A 17,711-nucleotide genomic window follows, 5' to 3' on the forward strand; every position below is an offset into this window, starting at 1 on the left:
GGGCCTGTGCTTTCCCTGGCTGTTCTGCTGGGGTATAGGAATGGAGCCCATAATCCCCTTTGTTTTTCTTCCTTGTTCCCAGCATCCTCATTTGTGGGGATTTACCTCATCCTGGAAAGTCCCTTCCCCTCCCCCCGGCCTCCTACCAAGCAGCACCCCAGGGTTGAGCCTTCCTGGCCTCAGTGCCCTGCCCAATAGGTTAATGGAACATTAACAAAGCTGGCTGTCCTCCTGCTCTTCTGGGCCTCCCCTGCCCCGGGGCAGAGACCCTTCCTTCGTCCTTTGTGCCAGGAAGTGTGTTTGGGGGAGAGCACCTTCACCTCCCAGGGGCCAGGCTTCCAAGCTAGAGCGAAGTCAGGCAGGAGCCAGCTTTCAGCCAGGGCTGGAGCGTCCAGTTGCCGGGGCTTCCAGGGCCGAGTCAGCCAGGACACGGAGGCCTCCGACAGACGTCCACGGGGCGGAGGACAGTGCACAGGGCAGGACTGGCCCGTCCAGGTCTCCAGGTGAACAGGAAGTCCTCAGAGCCTGAGGTCACCCCCAAAGGGATAGTGTCTTCTCTCTCCTCTGGGATGTGGCTTGGTAAATTAACTCATTTATACGTTCAGAAGTCACCAAGTACCCAGTCTGTGCCGGCCAGTCAACCCCCGCAAGTCACCGGTCCCTGAAGCCTGGCTCCCATTCAGTCAGACCAGAGCCAGCTGCCCAGAAGTGCTTCCGGAGAGGCCATGTCGCACAGGGACGGCACCATGCCAGACTGCTGCTTTCAGCTCGGGTGCTGAGGGGGTGGAAGGGGGGTAGTCCAGGCAGGAGGGACAGGAGCCAGGAGGAGCTTAGGAAAGTAGGTCACTAAAAATGACTTTTTTTTTCTTTCCTGTCCAGAGGCTGTCCCCACACCCTGCCCTACTCTCCACTTTGGTCCTGGCTTGGACAGTCCCCCATCAGAGGGAGGGAGAGGGAGCCAGCCAGGAAGTGTCAGGCCCACCCACTGCCAGCACCAGCTCTAGGCAGGCTGAAGGCCCTGCTCTTCCCTCCTTCCCAGCCTGGCCTGCCTTCTTGCCTGGCCCCGGGGCAGCTGGAGTCATAAAAGGCAGACCCTGCTCCTAAATCGCGGAGCATCTATGAGCACCATAGGACCCATGCAGGGTTCTAGCATACACAAGGAATAAGATAGGTCAGCCTCTTCCCTTACCCCCACCAGAAGCTCGAGAAACACAACTGTAGGCAAATCAGTGATTCCGGGGAGTCGGGTAGGAAGACCTTGGGCTCTCCTTGGCCACTGCTGGCACCTCTCTCAGGCTGGTAACCCTGGGAAGGAGGTGAGAATGAACAAGGGGGAGCAGGATGGGGGTTTACTCCACTCGAGAATGCACCAGGCCCAAGAAATCACCTTAAGCCACACTAGCCGTGCTTCTCGGCACCCACCGAGGCCGAGCCAGGACCTCCTTCTCTGGGGACCCTTTGGCAAAGGCTACAGAGGGCCAGTTCCAGCGTTCTTCCCCACCAGCCTCAGAAAGAAGCCATGGCAGGGACAGGACCGCAGATTTCCAGACCTCAAGCCACTTCCCTGTAGCATCTGCACCCTCCCCTGCCCCCCATCCTCTAGCCCCTGGGCCTCAGGGAGCAGATTCCTTACATGCCTGAGGCAGAACCAAGGAAGTGAGCTGGAGGGAGGTCAGCACAGTCAAGAAAGTGTTAGAAAACAAGCCTCCTCCAACCCCAGTTAATTATTGGCAGGGCAAGGGGAAAGGAGGGGTCAGCGAACTCCAGCAGCTTGACCCCAGCCGCCCACCTGGGTCTAGCATTGGTGACTGAAGCCAGGCAACCAGTGGCCTGTCTTGCCCCCAGCACCCAGGGGACGGGGCCTCGGTGAGGGTCCTGGCCTCTCTCTAGGCAGCGTGGGAAGAAGGCAGAGGGTTCTGCTAACCATGTATACTCTGGCTCTGTGCTTGTTCCCCCTCCACAGTTCAAACTTCCCAAAGAGTACAGCTGGCCCGAAAAGAAGCTCAAAGTCTCCATCCTACCTGACATGGTGTTTGACAGTCCGCTGCACTAGCCTGGGCTGGGCCCTGCAGGGGCCAAGGGAGAGCCCAGCTGCTCCCCGGTGACTCCAGTGTAACAACTGCGTAAACGAGACTCCCACAAATAAAAGGACAAGTGTGAGGATGACCACGCAGCCACTGCGCCCGTAGCCCGCTGGGATGCCACGCACAGGCCACAGGCCCCCCCCCTCACCTGCAGCTCGGGGGCCTCCCCCGGCAGCCGGCCAAGCCATGTGACCAGGCCCTGGCCCCAGTGGGCCACAGTTGGGCAAATGCCAACCTTCCCCTCCTGCCACTGCCACAGGTTCCGTTTTGAGATTTGCCTCCGGACCTCTGATGTGCTCCTAGGTGGAGACAGGCCTGGTTCTCACCTACCCTCTGCCACACAGCCCAGCAGCAGGGAGGCGGAGTGGCCGCCTGCGCTGCCCAGCTCAACTCTGGGGAGCCTTTGTTAGTCAAGCTCCTCTGGCCATGGAACGATTCCTTCGATCGTGTTTGGTTTTCTTCCTCCTTATTTTATTTTGTAGAAACCGGATGGTATTTTATTGCTCTTCAAAGATGCCCAGAAGCCATCTATATAATGTTTTTTAAACAGAACTTTATTTCCAGATGAACTTTCTCATTCTCTCAGACAAGGGCCTGGGGCCGTCTCCCCCTGAGCTGCCACCAGAGAAGGTGCCAATGTTCGCCTGCCAGTCCGGGGCCCTGGAGGAGCCAGATTCGCGGAGAGGCTTTTCTTCCCAGCTGGGCCTGGTGGAGCCGAGGCACTCCCCCATGCAGCCTTGAGCCCAGTTTAGCTGGGGCCAGGAAGGGCTGCTGCTGGTTCCCAGCTGGACTGGGTCCCCACAAAGTTCAAGGATCATCAGGACCTCCGAGACTTGGTGACTGCAGCCTCACCTTCCAGGTGTTTTCCTCCCAACCAGGCGTGCCTGAGAGAGGGCGAAGCCCAGCGCTTCACAGACCATCCCCACCTGCCACTCAGGGCCTGGGTCTCCAGCTCTCTGCCACTCCCATCCCATTTCCTCATCCCCTGGGCCTCCCAACCTCCAGGCTGCAGGACTCTGGCTTATTAAAAACAGAAAAATCAACCTCTCAACATGTCTTTCATTTTGGTTTTGCAAACGCTGCACTCTCCCGCCCTCCCGCCCTCCCTGCATCCATTCATTTCTCATCCTTCATTCTCTACCCCTTGTCCTGTCTCCTTTCCTGCATCCTGGCCTCTCTCGGTCCTTGGTCCCTCACCCCAGTATTGCAGATCTCATGGTCTTCCTATCTCATAGCCAGCCTGTCTCTGGCCCATGGTTTTGGGGTTCTTCTTGGGTTGTCTCCCACTTTCGACCTGGAATCAGCAAAGCCCCTTTCGTGCCCTCTTAGCCCCAACTCCAGGGACGGCTATTCCGAGATCACCCTTCAGGCCTTTCCAAAGCAAAGTCCTTTTGTCTGTCATGGACCACACAGGCCCGTGCCCTGTCCCTGTCTGCAGCCACCATACACACAGGCACCACCGGGAGTGCCAAGGAGGCCCACGGGGTGCAGGACGCCTCTGATGAGCAGTCTAGCCAAAGAGTTGCCTCCAGGGGCCGTGAGGGTAGTGGCCAGGCTGTTGGACTTCCAAGGGGCCACTCGGGTCTGGTTCCTTCTCTGCATACACCAGCAGGGCTGCCTGGCTAACCCCATCAAACTCAGAGCTTCACGGCGGATCAGCCTGGCATTTGGGAGAGACGCCCCCACACGCACACAAGCGCCGAAGATGGAAGCCCCTCGGGACCTGATGTTGGCAGCAGCTGTGCCTTCTGCTCTGGGGACTTTTCCAGAAGGACGTTTCCTGGCCTTCACCCACCACAGCATCCCTGCCTTTAAAGCTCTTGTCTTCAGACATTTCATGGCCAAAGAGGTGCCACTGGCTTGCCTCCCTGCTCGCCATCCTGACCTGCCCCTCCACAGATTCTTTCTTTCTGGGGACCTGCCTCTACCTGCCTGGTTTGGCTTGGGGGGAAGGGCTATTTTCTGAGCTAAGTTTTGTTGTCAGTGTGGGAGGCAGAAGGGAAGCAGGGGAGCTCTGAGACGATGAGCCTGTGAAGCCCGTGGCCCCTTCCTGCCCTGGGGAAGGTGGGCAGGAAGGTGGGGAACCTCCAAAATTTGGCTGGAACCAGCCTCCATCTCCTTTCCCTACAGTGCATGGGCTCTGGGGGAGTGGTAGAACATTCGCCATCTCTGCCCAGACCTCCTTTCCCTTAGGCGGTGGTGCCTTCCAGAGGTTTCTCAGCGAGGGGGCCCTCCACTGAGCTTCTGGCTGGTGAGAGGGGACCCTCACTGGGGATGAAGCGAGGCTGACCATGGGGCATGCCCAGCACAGCACTTGGCATATGATGGACGCTCACTAGATGGACCCCTTCTTTCCCTCCCTGTAGCTCTTTGGGAGCCCTGACCTCATTCCTCCCTCCCTAAATCTGCCTCTTCCACAGGCTTCCTCGAAACTTGCCCCATCCTACCCCGTCCCTCCAGGTCCCCGTGGCTGAAGCTTCCGAGAAGAAGGGGTTCCCCCATGCTGTTTGCCAGCTATACGAGGCAGACGCCCACGGCCCCTCAGGTCCAGTGTGGGCTGCAGGAGGACCACAGACCCCGCTGCCATTCTGTGGGGCTGGAGAGGCTCATGCAATGTCTCAGGTCTGGCTGGGGAGCTGGTGCCTCTTCCTGCCCTTCTCTTCCCAAGGCGAGGCTTCAGGGCAGGGGCTGGGAAGCCCTGGGGAGAGTCTAAAGGGCTAGGACGTTTTAAAAAATAAACACAGGGTCTTGAGACTGGGTTTTGAGATTGCGTTGAGAGCAGGGAAAAAACCTGAAGGTCGGCCCCTATGGGGCAGACCAAGAGAGAATTCCCTTGACTGTATTTTTTTATCTGGTTGTCTTTCCTCTCTGGCTTCCAGGTCCCTGTGCCAGGTGAGGTACCTGGGTCCCTGTTGTAAGTCAGGAGCCCTGTAGAAAGAGCCCTCCTTTTGTACAAGTACCTGAATGCTGCAATGAGCAGACTTTTGTAAAATTTTATATTAGTTTCTAATGTCAATGGTGACTCGGTTCCTGGGGGCTGCAGCCAGCCTGGGACTTTTGTAAGAATTTTTGGGTGACTCACTTAGATGTCGTTTCCTTCCTGCCCCCTCTTCCTCTGTGTAATCTAAGTGCATTAAACGTATTTGCAGAAGTGCCTGGGTCTTGTGCTCCTTTCTGGCTGCCTGGAGTAGGGGAGCAGAAAGCCAGGGGCCCTGCCAGAGGGGGTGGGTTGGACTCAGCCACTTAGAAGAAGCCAGGTTGTGGAAGGGCCCTGAAGACTGATGTTGGGAGTGGAGAGGGTGCCAGGGAAGCAGGATCACATGGCCTGTGACTCTTCAGTCATGCAGAAATGACCTCACAGGTACAGGCTCTCTTTCACTGGTCTTGAATGCCTGTAAGGTCAGGGGGGTAGGAGGTGGAACACAGTCTGGGGAGACTGTGCTTCTGCTTCATTCTCCTACCCACCTCTCACCAAAAAACCCTTTTCCCTTGGGAAGGCGGGCCTTCCTCAGGTCCCCGTGGCTGAAGCTTCCAAGAAGAAGGGGCTCCCCTATGCTGTTTGCCAGCTATACGAGGCAGACGCCCACGGCCCCTCAGGTCCAGTGTGGGCTGCAGGAGGACCACAGACCCAGCTGCCATTCTGTGGGGCTGGAGAGGCTCATGCAAGGTCCTTACGCCCCTTTCAGCGAGAGCAAGAGACAGCGCTCCCCTCACCAGGCACCTAAATTCAACCTCCTAATCCAGGGCCTGTGGGGAGGATGGAGGGGCAGCCTCAGAACTGGCCCGCTGGGTGACACAGAGGCCAGCCTACCCTTCCTGTTAAATCCTCTGGGCCTGGTCTGGGTGAGGAGGCAGGTGGATCTTCCTTCCCTGGATCACCCAGCTCCTATCTCTCCAGGGCCTGGTGTGGCGGAGCAGAGCCTAGTGCTAGAGCGGGAGAAGGCAACAGCCGGGGGCCTTAGAGGCAGGCAGGAGTGGGTCTACACCCAGGCAGGGTCCAGGAAGCCGCAGGACTGCTCTGGGCCCAAACACATTCTCTCCCTTCCCACTAGGCCTGCTTGTCTGTCCTGGGGAATAGCAGGGCCCTTTTCTTCTGGTCCTCAGGATGGAGCTGTAGCACTGAGGGGGTTCTGCAGAGGTCCTGGGGGCACCACAAGAGGGTAGGGGGCAGAAGGAGTCAGCTCCTGTGAAGGGTCTCTTAGCTCCCCTCCCTGTCCTCTTTGAGATGCAGCTGTATCTGTGGGACCTGCCCCAGGGGGAGGTCACTCCTCCTTCCTCTGTGACCTCCTGCTGAACTATGGCTGCCCCCCCCCACCCCACCCCGCCCCTCCTCAGCAGTGGGGCAGGTCCTGTCTGGGGCCCTCAGTCCCTCTGGCAGTCAGAGCAAGGGAGCTGGGAGGGTCTGGAGCCAGGCTGACTACCCCAGGGTGGCCCAGGCCACACCCCTTCCCCTTTCTCCTTGGAGACTGGGGGCAGGTTGCTTATCTAATCCTCCTCATCTGACTAGCCTGGAAGGACCCAGGGTCAGGGTGAAGTTCTTGTCCCAAAGAAAACAGAATAGCGAGATTCTGTGCTTAGGTGGTTCCGGGAGACAGGAGTAGGCTGGGGTTGTTTCTGGAAAGAAAAGGGCTCCTGGACCCAGAGCAGAGACTCTGTCCCTAGGTTTAAGGAGGGGAGAAGCCGTCCATGTGATCTTTAATGTCTCCTCCGAAAGCCTGTACATTCCTCCAGGAGTCTGCTCTGCCCTATTTGGGGGATCAGGGGCCCTAGGGAGGGGTACCCACAGAATCCAAGGCCATGGGTCTGGGGAGCCTGAGAGATTTGCCAAACTGGCCTGACCAGAAGGAGAATGCATGCTGGAAATGAGTGACTCAACCCAGCCTGCCAGGCTCTGAGGTTGGGAGGCCAGCGTGGGGTGAGGGGAGGGACTAGCTGGGCAGCAGAAGGGAGAGGAATGTCCCAGAGACCGAGACCGTAGGGCAGGGCAGGATGTGGCCTGGGAGGGGTGGCCATCTCGGGACCCTTCCATGGGCTATGGTGGGACTAACCAGCCCCTCCTCCTCAGTGCAGGAAGTCTCCTCGGGAGAGCTGCGGGCAGGGTGGGGAAAGGGCAAAAAAGACTGCTGGTGGGTGTCCATGGTTTGTGTGAGCACAGCCTTCTGAGGAACTTGAGGGGCAAGGGAGACTTTGAGGGGGTTGTGAGGTGAGCAGTGGCCTTCCTGGGGCCAGAGAACTAAAAGAACAGACGCTGTTCCTCTGTTTTGCCAATTTCACCCACTACCACCCCACACGCCGTCTCAGTGCTGAAAGCACCAAAAGGAGGGAGAATGGAGCTTCTGGGTCTTAACTTTGACAAGTCAGAGGAAGGCCACCTGAGCATTATTGAGCCACTACGATAACACTGTGGAAATGGTAAGAACTAGAAAATACGTTCACTTGTCCTTTCAACAAACGTGTGGCAGGCACTCAGCTCTATGCTGGGAGACTCTTCACAGGCCTGGCCTTAAGGAGCTCATAGTGCAGTGGGGGAAGACGGGCCGGGAAACAATTGCAAGAGCCCTAAAAGGGGAAGGCAGTAAGCTGCTTTCAATCCTACCCCAGCTCCACCACTTGTTATCAGTTTGACTTGAGGCACGTTAACTAATCTGTGCCTCAGTTTCTTCTTCTAAAAGTGGATATTCACTTCACAGAGGTTTGGCAAGGATTATATGTGATAATACACATGAAATGCCTGGCACATAGTAATTGCTCAGTTAGAGTTAACACTTTATTAAAGGGCTATGCTAGGATATGAACACAGAGAAGGTACCCAACCCAGTCTGGGGAGATTTATAAACCTTCCTGAAAGAAATGACATCTAAGCCAAAACCTGATGCTTAAGGATGAATTGGGCAAAAGAAGGTGGGGCTATACTTTGAAAAGCTCTCCAGGCAGACAGAACAACATGGGCAAAGCCCCAAAACTCTTCTTGGGAACTGTGGAGTTCCAATTGCCTAGAGTACATGGCTTAAGTCATCCAGCTTTCACAGTAGGACCATCCCCCTGCCTGCTGGATGGAGAACATTTTGAAAGAGAACTAGATTGGAGGCAAGGTGACCAGTCAGGCCTAGATTAGGGTAGAAGTGGTAGGAATGGAGAGAATGGGGTTCATTCATTGATTCAACAAATAATTATTGAGCAGCTACTATGTGCTAGGTCCCACTGTAGGCATCAGGGACACAGCATTAAAGAAAACCCCTTTCACAGATCTTATATTTTGGAAATGGAAGATAATATTTTTTTAAAGTAGAATACATAGTACATGGAGCTATGTGCTATGGAGAAAAGAAAACGCAACAGAGGAGGGGAGATAGGGCTGGGGGAGGGGCACATTTTAAATACAGAGGTCAGGAAAGGCCTCACTGCCTAGGCTAACTTGAACAAAGGATCTCAATGAGAGGAAGAAGGGTGCAGTAGGGATATCTACGGGAAGACTGGTTCAGGCAAAGTGAGGAGCAACTGCTAAGAGCCTGGAGGGGTGGGGCATGGGAGACACACCAGGTGTATTTGAGGAACAGCCAGTGGGGCTGGAGCAGAGTGAGAGAAAGGGGATAATAGGAGATTACTTACACAGAGGCCGGATCCTGTAGGACCTTGCTGGCAATTATAAAGTGAGCAGAAGAGTGACACAATCTGACATACTTTTCAAAGATGACTCTGGCTACTCTGTTGAGAATTGACTCCAGGACATAAGGGCAGAAACAGAAACCAATTAGGACCTACTGAAATAATTAGGCAAGAGTTTGTGGTGAAGTAATGGAGAGGTTAAGAAATAGTCAAGATTTGCAAACATTTTGAAGGGGCAGCAGGCTGGAAAGCGAAGAGGATGAAGATTTTAGTTTCCAGTACGTTGAATTCAAGGTATCTGTGGGACATCTGGGTGGACAGCACAGTTGGTTTCATGGGTTTGCACCCAGGAGGGTGAGGATCTAAGCTGGAGACTGATTGGGGAGTCATCAGTATATAGACAGTAATAAAGCCTTAGGAGTAAATGAGGGAGCAGGTATAGGTTAGTAAGAGAAGAGCATGGAGGGCAGCCAACGTTTAGGAGATGGAAATTGGAGAAGTCTGTGGTTAGAAAGATATGAAGAAAATCAGAAGAGTATGATGTTTAAGTCGAGGGGAGCCGTCTAGAAAGGTGATAAATGAGTGGAAGCCTTTAGATTATCCTGGAGGTCATTGGTGAGGAGGCCAGAGAAGGACGCTCCAATCTAGACCTTGTTTCTTTGCACTGTCTTTAGAGCATGGAATTGAGGATTAGGGCTAGAAAACCACTTTCTCCTTGTTTATTCACTCAGACATGCATGCATGCGTCATTCATTCAGCATAAGACATTCCATGTAAGGGGATGTAAAGTACTAAAAGACACATGCTGTGTCCTTGAAGAGCCCACATTAACACCTCCACCCCCCAATCAGGAATAAGGAGATTGAAGGTCCTGAAGCAGAGAAGCTCACTGGTTTTATGGAAGGATCAGGGACCCATGGGTCATTTTGAACTGAGTTTGAATCTCAGTTATACCTTAAAAAAAATTTTTTTTTTGGCTGCATTGGGTGTTTGTTGCTGCGCGCTGGCTTTCTCTAGTTGCAGTGAACTGTGGCTACTCTTTGTTGCAGTGCGCGGGCTTCTCATTGCGGTGGCTGCTCTTGTTGCGGAGCATGGGCTCTAGGGTCCGCGGGCTTCAGTAGTTGTGGCTTGTGGGCTCAGTAGTTGTGGCACATGGGCGTAGTTGCTCCACAGCATGTAGGATCTTCCTGGACCAGGGCTCGAACCCATGTCCCCTGCATTGGCAGGCAGACTCTTAACCACTGTGCCACCAGGGACGTCCCTACCATTCAGAACATAATCGCCCATGATTCTGAAATCCATAATCTCCAGCACAAACCTCCCCTCTGAGTCTGTATATACAATTGTCTCCTCTAGGATTTCCACTGGGATAGCTAAACCAACTCAGATTTAACTTAGAACTATTAAAAATGTCCCCACCCAAACCTAATCCTCTCCAATTGTCTCCTTCTGGGTAAATGGCACCACCACCCAGCCTCTTGTTGAGGCGCAAATCATAAGTTCAGAAGGATATACTATATATATATACAGTGATAAGCACATCTTGATCCCATTCCTACCCCATTACTATTATGCGTTGATTCCTCTTCACCCTATGTCTAAATCCTATCTAGTCCTATTGGCTCTACTTCCAAAATATATCCCAAATCTAGTAGCTTCTCACAACCAGCTTCAGGTCCAAACTCCTTACCATGACCCTGTGTGTTCTGGTCCCTACCTGGCTTCTCCCTCACCGCAGGCCTTCTTTCTGCCCTGGAACATGCCTGATTGATTCATTGTTTTTGCATTTGTTTTTCCTCCTGACTGAAGCACTCTTTTCCCAGGTTGTCACTTGCCCAACCCCTCCTGAACAGTCAGGTCTCAGCTCAAATGTCACTTTTTCTGAGAGTACTGTGTGAGTCCCGTACTCTCTATCACAGAAATTATCCTACATATTTAATTTTTTTAAAAAAAGTTTGGTACGTGTTCTCCAGGGAATCCCCAGGGCCTAGAAAAACGCCTGGGACATGAAGCTTTTGTTAAATATTTGTTAACTGACTGGTTGACCCCAGTTTTTTAAGCCTCCATTTCCTTATTAACTGAAGAGAGATAATGCATATTTTGCTTGGTAGTTCTAAGTTAGAAATGTAGGGAAGGGAATTCCCTAGTGGTCCAGTAGTTAAGACTCCGTGCTTCCACTGCAGGGGGCATGGGTTCGATCCCTGGTCAGGGAACTAGGATCTCGCAAGCCACGAGGCCTGGCCAAAAATAAATAAATAAATAACGTATTTAAAAATATATATAGGGAAAAGTATTGAGGATATCGGGAAATTGCTGCACAGTGAACCTTTGTAAGTCACTGCTCAGTTCCATCTGACAGATGAGCAGACTGACAAACCCTCCTTTCCCTCTCAGGTAAAAAGAGCTATGGGTGAAGAGGCCCAGAAAGATGTGGTCCCACCCCGCAATGTTATCATCTCCCTTTTAAGAAGCGCGGAAACTCAACCCCCATCCCCAATGTTTAAGGTAACCGAAGTTAGTGCAAGTCACATGAGGCCCACGGCTTGCCCCGCCTTAAAGAGGCGGAGCCTCAGTTTGGAGACCAATAGCAGGAATAATCTCCGGAACAGCCCCCAACTCCAGATAGGGAAAAGGGGAGGAGCCGGGCGCCCCAGCAGCTGTAATAGCACTTCCGGATAATACTCCCCGCCCCCTCCTCCCCCCTTCCGCGTCTGCTTATTTCTCCAGTGCCGGGTGGGCAGAACCAGCGGGTGCTGATTACAGGCGCCGCTGTTACGCTGCTGCTTTCTCCTCTCCTCCCCCTCCCAGTCTCCCCGCCCTTCCCTTGCAGAGTAGCGGGACCGGCCTTGATGTAGGGACACCACCCTCCGCCTCTCTCCGCCCTAGCTCGGGACTCCGGCTCACCGCAGCCCGCTGCCCGCCCGCGTCTCCACCCTGCCAGCCGCACTCTGCTCCGAGCCCATTGTATCCTCCCTATCCCCGGGCTCAGACTCCGAGGCCAGGCCGTGGCGGGAAGATCGGGGACCTCTGTGCATCCCTCCAGCCGGTCCCGCGAGTCGGGGCCCCTCCCCCGCTTGCCGTCCTCGCAACGGTGCGGTAGCTGCGAGGGTGCCCTTCCCTCCCTGCTAAGGCTGAGACGGCCGACTGGCGGGCAGCAGGGACGCACCCCCCCCACACCCCAGCCCCAGCGGCGAGCACCCCCCCACCCCCGTCCCCTTCCTGGGAGAAGGAGAGCCGAAGCCCGAGCGAGCCGAGGCAGGAAAAGGCAGCCGTGGACTGCCCGGCTCGCACATCATTTTTATTATCGAGATCATTATTAAAAGGGGGCGGGGAGCCCAGGATGCGGGGGAGGGGGCTAGAGACGCAGCTATTTTTATTAAACAGATTATTCCTGAAATAATAATACGCGCAAGATGGCTGAAGGTGGCTGTGATGAGAGTGTTGGGGGGTTTTTTCTTCCTTTTTTTTTTTTTTTGATCTGAGGATAAAGCTCTGAGGCGACAGCCGCTGCGGAGACCCTGCCCGGAGTGCCCTCCCCAGATGAGAAGCAGCGGGCGGACAAACGGACCTACCGACGGAGCAACTGGCGCGGGCCCGCCCCGGACGCGTCGCCTGGGCAGCAGCCGGGGGCCGCGGGCGCTCGCCTTTCTGCCGACTTCTTCCAATTCTAATCTTTTTTTATATTTTGGAAAGAACCGGGGTGGGTGGAGCAGAGGTGGAGAGAAATCGGGACTTGGCATTTTCTCCCTTCTCTCTCTCCTAATTTGAGGGAGGCTGCCAGCACTCCCCTTAAAAAAAAATCCCACCACAAAAAAAAAAAACAAAAAAAAAAAACACAGAGAGAGATAGAAAGAACGCTGCAGGACCCTCCAGCGAGCGCGCTCGAACCCCCGGCCGCCACCGCGGCGGCCGCCGGGAGCCCAAGATGGCTGGGCGCTGAGGGAGGCAGTCCGGCTCGACTGGCTTGGCCCGGCCCCGCCGCCGCGGGCTGGCTCCGACCGCAGCCCCGAAGGCCGGAGGAGAGGCCGAGAAGAAAAGAAAGTGGGGGGGGAGGGGGGCCGGGGTGGCGAAGGGGGAGGGCCGGGGGGAGGGGAGGGCCGGGAGCCGAGCCTCCTGTTCATTAGCAGTTGAGAAAAATTCCTTTCTAGTTTGATCAATCCTTGTTTTCCTCGGCAGAGCCGGGGCGCCCGCCCAGCGCGGAGACGGAGAGCGGGGTCTTTCGCGGCGGGGGCGCCCGGCGCCGGGCCTCGGGGGAGCGCAGAAGTAGCGACGAGGGGGTCAGGCCGGAGCACCGACGGGGCTTCTTCTCCCTCCCTTTCTGGTTGGTTTTTTTTTTTCCACTTCTCTCCCTCCCCCTTCCGTTTCTATTTGTGAAGGGAGGAGGAAGGCAGAGGCGGGCTGGTGTCTCTGGCCGGGGACTGGAATTTCATCTGAATGACTGCCCCTGCGCTCACGCAGTGCCCCGGAGTCGGCCCGCCTGCGCCCCGCAGCCCGCACCCGCAGACGGCCGGCCAGCCGGGGGGCGCCCGCGCCGCGGCCCGGGGACCGGCTTGCCTCGCCCTCCTGGTCCGGATCTAGCAGTCCTTGGCGCGGCCGCACTCGCTTCTCCGGCCTCTCAGACCCTGGACGAGGCGAGGGAGGCGCGGCGCCGGCGAGCCAGGAGAGAGCCACCATTGCCGCCGCCGTCGCTGGAGGAAGTGTGCGGCTCCCGGGCTCTGTCCGCCTTGGGGCGCGCCCCAATGTCAGCCGCGGGGCCGAGTGCAGGCCGTGGGCCGCCGCTGCCCTAGCCGCGCCGATCGGGAGGCGGCCTCTTATATGGAATTTGGACCCCGGCACTCCCCTCCAGGGCTGGTGCCCCGGCCGCGGCCCTGGCGCAGTCCGCGGTCTCCCGCTAGGCGCTCGGGAGGAGGAGGAGGAGACGCAGCCGGCTGCGCGCGCTGCGTGAGGACCGAGGCTCCCTCCTCTGGGGGGCGGGCGCGCGGAAGGCGCTGGTGACTGAGCGACTCTCGGGGCCGCCGGGGCCCGGAGCTCGGGGCTTCGTGGGCCTGTAGTGGCACCGGACGGACCCCCAGAGTTGGGGAGTTGGGGAGACCTGCCCGGGCCCCCTGCCCGCAGCCGCTATGGCGGAGAATTGGAAGAACTGCTTCGAGGAGGAGCTCATCTGCCCCATCTGCCTGCATGTCTTCGTGGAGCCGGTGCAATTGCCGTGCAAACACAACTTCTGTCGGGGCTGCATTGGCGAGGCGTGGGCCAAGGACAGCGGCCTGGTGCGCTGCCCAGAGTGCAACCAGGCCTACAACCAGAAGCCGGGCCTGGAGAAGAACCTGAAGCTCACCAACATCGTGGAGAAGTTCAACGCCCTGCACGTGGAGAAGCCGCCGGCGGCGCTGCACTGCGTGTTCTGCCGCCGTGGCCCCCCGCTGCCGGCGCAGAAGGTCTGCCTGCGCTGCGAGGCGCCCTGCTGCCAGTCCCACGTGCAGACGCACCTGCAGCAGCCCTCCACCGCCCGCGGGCACCTCCTGGTGGAGGCGGACGATGTGCGGGCCTGGAGCTGCCCGCAACACAACGCCTACCGCCTTTACCACTGCGAGGCCGAGCAGGTGGCCGTGTGCCAGTACTGCTGCTACTACAGCGGTGCGCATCAGGGACACTCGGTGTGCGACGTGGAGATCCGGAGGAATGAGATCCGGGCAAGTACCCTACACACAAACACACGCACAACACACACACACAAACACACTCTCTCTCTCTCTCCCCCTCTCTCTCTCTCCCCCTCTCTCTCCCTACCGCCTGGGGATCACCCATCCGGACAGGCTGACTCTTGTGACATCAGGCCAGAGGTTCCCTTACAAACTCCTCCTTAAGTTTGGAGGCAAGGTCCTGGGAAGTAGGATCCCCGATCGGTACTTGATATTCCTGCACCTGTGCTCATAGGGGCATCTTGTGAGGCATTTATAGAATTGAGGTGTGGGGCTGTCAGGGATAGAGTTTGGCTGTTGCTTTTCTGTTTTGCGCGCAGCTCCCTCCCCTGGCGTTGTTTCCGTAGGCCCTACGGGAAGTCACTAAAGGGAGTGACCCAGGTCCTGCTTCTCCAGCTGCTGTTTATGTAATGAGTGTCCTGGTGCCGCTGCTGTGGCTGACATGATCCATGATGCTGGCATACCAATGAGGAAGTAAACAAAAGCAGCCATGTTAGTTTCAAGCCCTAGTGGAAACACATTGGGGGGGGCGGGGGGCTGGAGGGGGAGCTTCCGGAGGGAGAGCAGAACTCCTGGTATCTATCTGGCCAAGGCCTGGACAGCCAACAGCATCACCGGACAGCATCTCAGCTATTCGGCTTATTCCCCATAGCCCGCTCCCCATGTGTAAGAATCGCTGCCCACTGTGTGCCTGTGCGTATTGCACGCGTCTGCATGAACACACCTTAAAGTATGTCTTCATCACTCTGAGCGCTTTTCTCCCAGCCCAGCCCTCTATCACAGCCCTCCCACATTTGGGGAGGAGAAGTGGAAGATGGAAGAAGAATCCTGTGGGTTTAAGGTTGAGCCGCCTTGCAATCTGGTTTCAGGCAGCTGGCTCCCCTGGGCTGCCGGCTGGGTGATTACGGAACCGCATCCCCTCCCATTGTATACACCCTGTAGCAGCAGCCAATGTCAAAACCGCCTTCCCCCTCAGGCCTCTGGGGCTGGCCTGGCTTTGGAGCTGGACTGAAGCAATACTTCCGTCCCCTTCAGTGGAGGGGGGCTCCTCCTGGGTTCCTCCCAGGTCCCCTGGCTTTCAGGGTTGAGTCATACCAGAAAGAAGGGGTTGGCCTGAGACTGTCTGAGCCATCTCAAGCCCCAGCTTGGGGCCTGGGTGTGATATCATGGGGGTGAGGTTGGGCTTTGGTAGGACTGGGAGTGTTTATGGGTGGGGGCCCCTGGAGGCTAGTGGAGGCCAGTGGGGAGCTTGGTTATGAGGAAGCTCTGAGCAGGGGACGGTTGTAGATGGGGGCTGTTTCCTGTAGGGGGACCAGTCAGAATGAGTCACTGTTCAGCAATTAAAAAACATACACATACCACTAACAAAAGGCAGGAGGGTTGCCACAGGCTGAGGGCAGGGATAACAAATAAAATTTGCTGTATAATTAGTTTCTAATCGGATGGGCTAGATCTGGGGTTTTGTGCCAGGACAGAGCCTCTGGTTTCTTAAAGGAAGTGTGGGTGGGGGATGGAGAGAAGAGCCTCCCCCCACCACCAGGGATGGAAAAGGCAGAGGCCTAGGGGAACAAATGAGCCCCTAGTGTACTCCGCCCCCCACCCAGGGCAGGCAGAGCCCAGACTTTCCCTAGTATTGGGAAGCTGCTGCTATTAATAAAGATGGAAGGGCTGGGGAGGAGGCTGGGAAAAGTGCAGAGGCAGGAGAAAGGAAGGCTGTCTGGTTCTCTGTCCTGGGATTGACTGTGGAAAATGAAAGGAAGGGAAAGGTGGAGATGGGGCTGAAAGGCACAGAAGAGGGGACAGCAACCAGGGTGATGAGTGAATGTGCGCCTGCATCTGCGGCTTTGCCCTTAGTTGTATCGGTGGTTGGTTGGTGGGTGTGAGCTCAGGTGTCTTTCATTTAGGTGGGGGAGAAAACACAATTTTACCTGATTTGGTAGTAAGAGGGTGTTTGTAGATGTGGGTCTGTGTTTGTGAGTGTCTTTGAGACTGTCTGCTTTGCCCTCAAATGCACCTGTCTCCTGTCTGTATAGTTGGGGGATGGGGGGTGGCACACATACGCAGAGTATACCCTGGGGTTCCTACCGGCAGGTCCCTGATCCCCCAGCTCATGGAAGGAACTGGATGGAAGCAGGCCCTGAACTTTGTCAGCAGCTCCATGTGTGTGCGTCTGCGTGCGTGTGTGTGTGTGTGTATGTGTGTGTGTTCTTGTGTTCGTTCCTGTTCCTGGTGTGGGCAGGCTCAGAAGTAGCGGGTTGCATCACAGCCAGATGTGCAGTTCTGTGCGCTCAGCATCTGTGCCCCACAGCCTGAGTCTCGTCCCTCTCCAGGCTCCCCTACCCCAGGCCCTCCAGATTCTCTCTGGTGTCCCAGGGCACTGGAGTTGGAAACCCTTCGATGGCCCAGTGCCACTCACTGTGAGTTGGACTTATTGAACGAGTAGGAAGAGGGGCCCCACCCTCAGGGGAGGGGGTGAGCCACAAAGAACCTGAATGGAAGAACCCTTTGCACTCCATCCTCTCTAGGCTAGCCATGGGGAGGGGTGTTTTCCTGGGCTTCTTTTCCCTTGTGGGAGGGAGTCTGTCTTAAAGGGCCTCTGCTGGTACCACGGATGAAGGCAACAGAATTATCCCAGATGCAGGAGCAGAAGCGTGGAAACGTGGCACACACCTTAAGATATAGCTCTGCTTCTTGTGCTTCCTCTTCCGTTGTCCCAGGGAGGGGCAGGGGCTGCTGAAATGGCCTACTGGCTAGGAATAGGAAACGCTGATCAATCTCCCCCTGGTGGTCCTCCACACGCACACTCAAAGCACCCACCTGTGCAGCGGCCTAGAGCTGGGGCCCAGCAGGAATGCAAGCAGGGCTTCCGCCTAGCAGGGGACTAGCCGGGGGTCTCAGAGTCAGGCCTTCGAAGTCCTTGCCCCACTCTGCCCTTGGGAAGCCAATGTGTAAGCCACGTTGCCATGAGGCCTGGATGCCCATTGGGTAGACCGCAGAGAACACTCTAAGACATGCCTAGACCCCAAATGTGTTCTCCCTTGGGGCTATGGGAGGCTAAGGGCCCCAGATTGGGATATCCAGGTGCACTCAGGTGTGGCGGCCCTAGGTGGTCAAACCCTCTTCCAGCCCCTGGGTTTAGGGGTTCATGTGAGGAACTCGGGACTGGTATGAGCTGGGAGCACCTCTATCTCATGACCTCCTTCAACATAGAAAGAAGATCCAAGATAAGGCCTAGTTATATCTGTGAAGGGCTATGCAGGGTGTGTGTGTGTGTGTGTGTGTGTGTGTGTGTGTGTGTGTTCGTTCAGGTCATAGTTGTGCC

General features: G+C 56.2%; 2 protein-coding genes across 5 annotated transcripts in view; both read left to right on the top strand.

The window, feature by feature from the left end:
* The window catches only part of SUFU (SUFU negative regulator of hedgehog signaling), a 110,642-nt gene extending 105,407 nt beyond the window's left edge, over positions 1-5,235 (top strand). For all 3 annotated transcript variants that reach the window (XM_027112447.1, XM_027112446.1, XM_027112448.1), the window contains exon 12: positions 1,964-5,235. In XM_027112447.1, coding sequence (XP_026968248.1) covers positions 1,964-2,053 — 90 coding nt within the window. In that variant the 3' untranslated portion in view covers positions 2,054-5,235. The remainder of the gene's footprint in view (positions 1-1,963) is intronic.
* A 6,221-nt stretch (positions 5,236-11,456) lies between these two features.
* Positions 11,457-17,711, top strand: part of TRIM8 (tripartite motif containing 8) — a 16,366-nt gene continuing 10,111 nt past the window's right edge. The window contains exons 1-2 of one of the 2 annotated variants that reach the window (XM_027112450.1): positions 11,457-13,011; positions 13,149-14,380. In XM_027112450.1, coding sequence (XP_026968251.1) covers positions 13,811-14,380 — 570 coding nt within the window. In that variant the 5' untranslated portion in view covers positions 11,457-13,011; positions 13,149-13,810. Of the gene's footprint in view, positions 14,381-17,711 lie in introns of both variants that reach the window. The other variant, XM_027112449.1, reaches the window with a different exon arrangement.

The sequence above is a fragment of the Aethalodelphis obliquidens genome, unplaced genomic scaffold, assembly GCF_003676395.1.
Source record: "Aethalodelphis obliquidens isolate GAN/ISIS:26980383/991018 unplaced genomic scaffold, ASM367639v1 scaffold11, whole genome shotgun sequence".
In the NCBI taxonomy this organism is placed as follows: domain Eukaryota; kingdom Metazoa; phylum Chordata; class Mammalia; order Artiodactyla; family Delphinidae; genus Aethalodelphis; species Aethalodelphis obliquidens.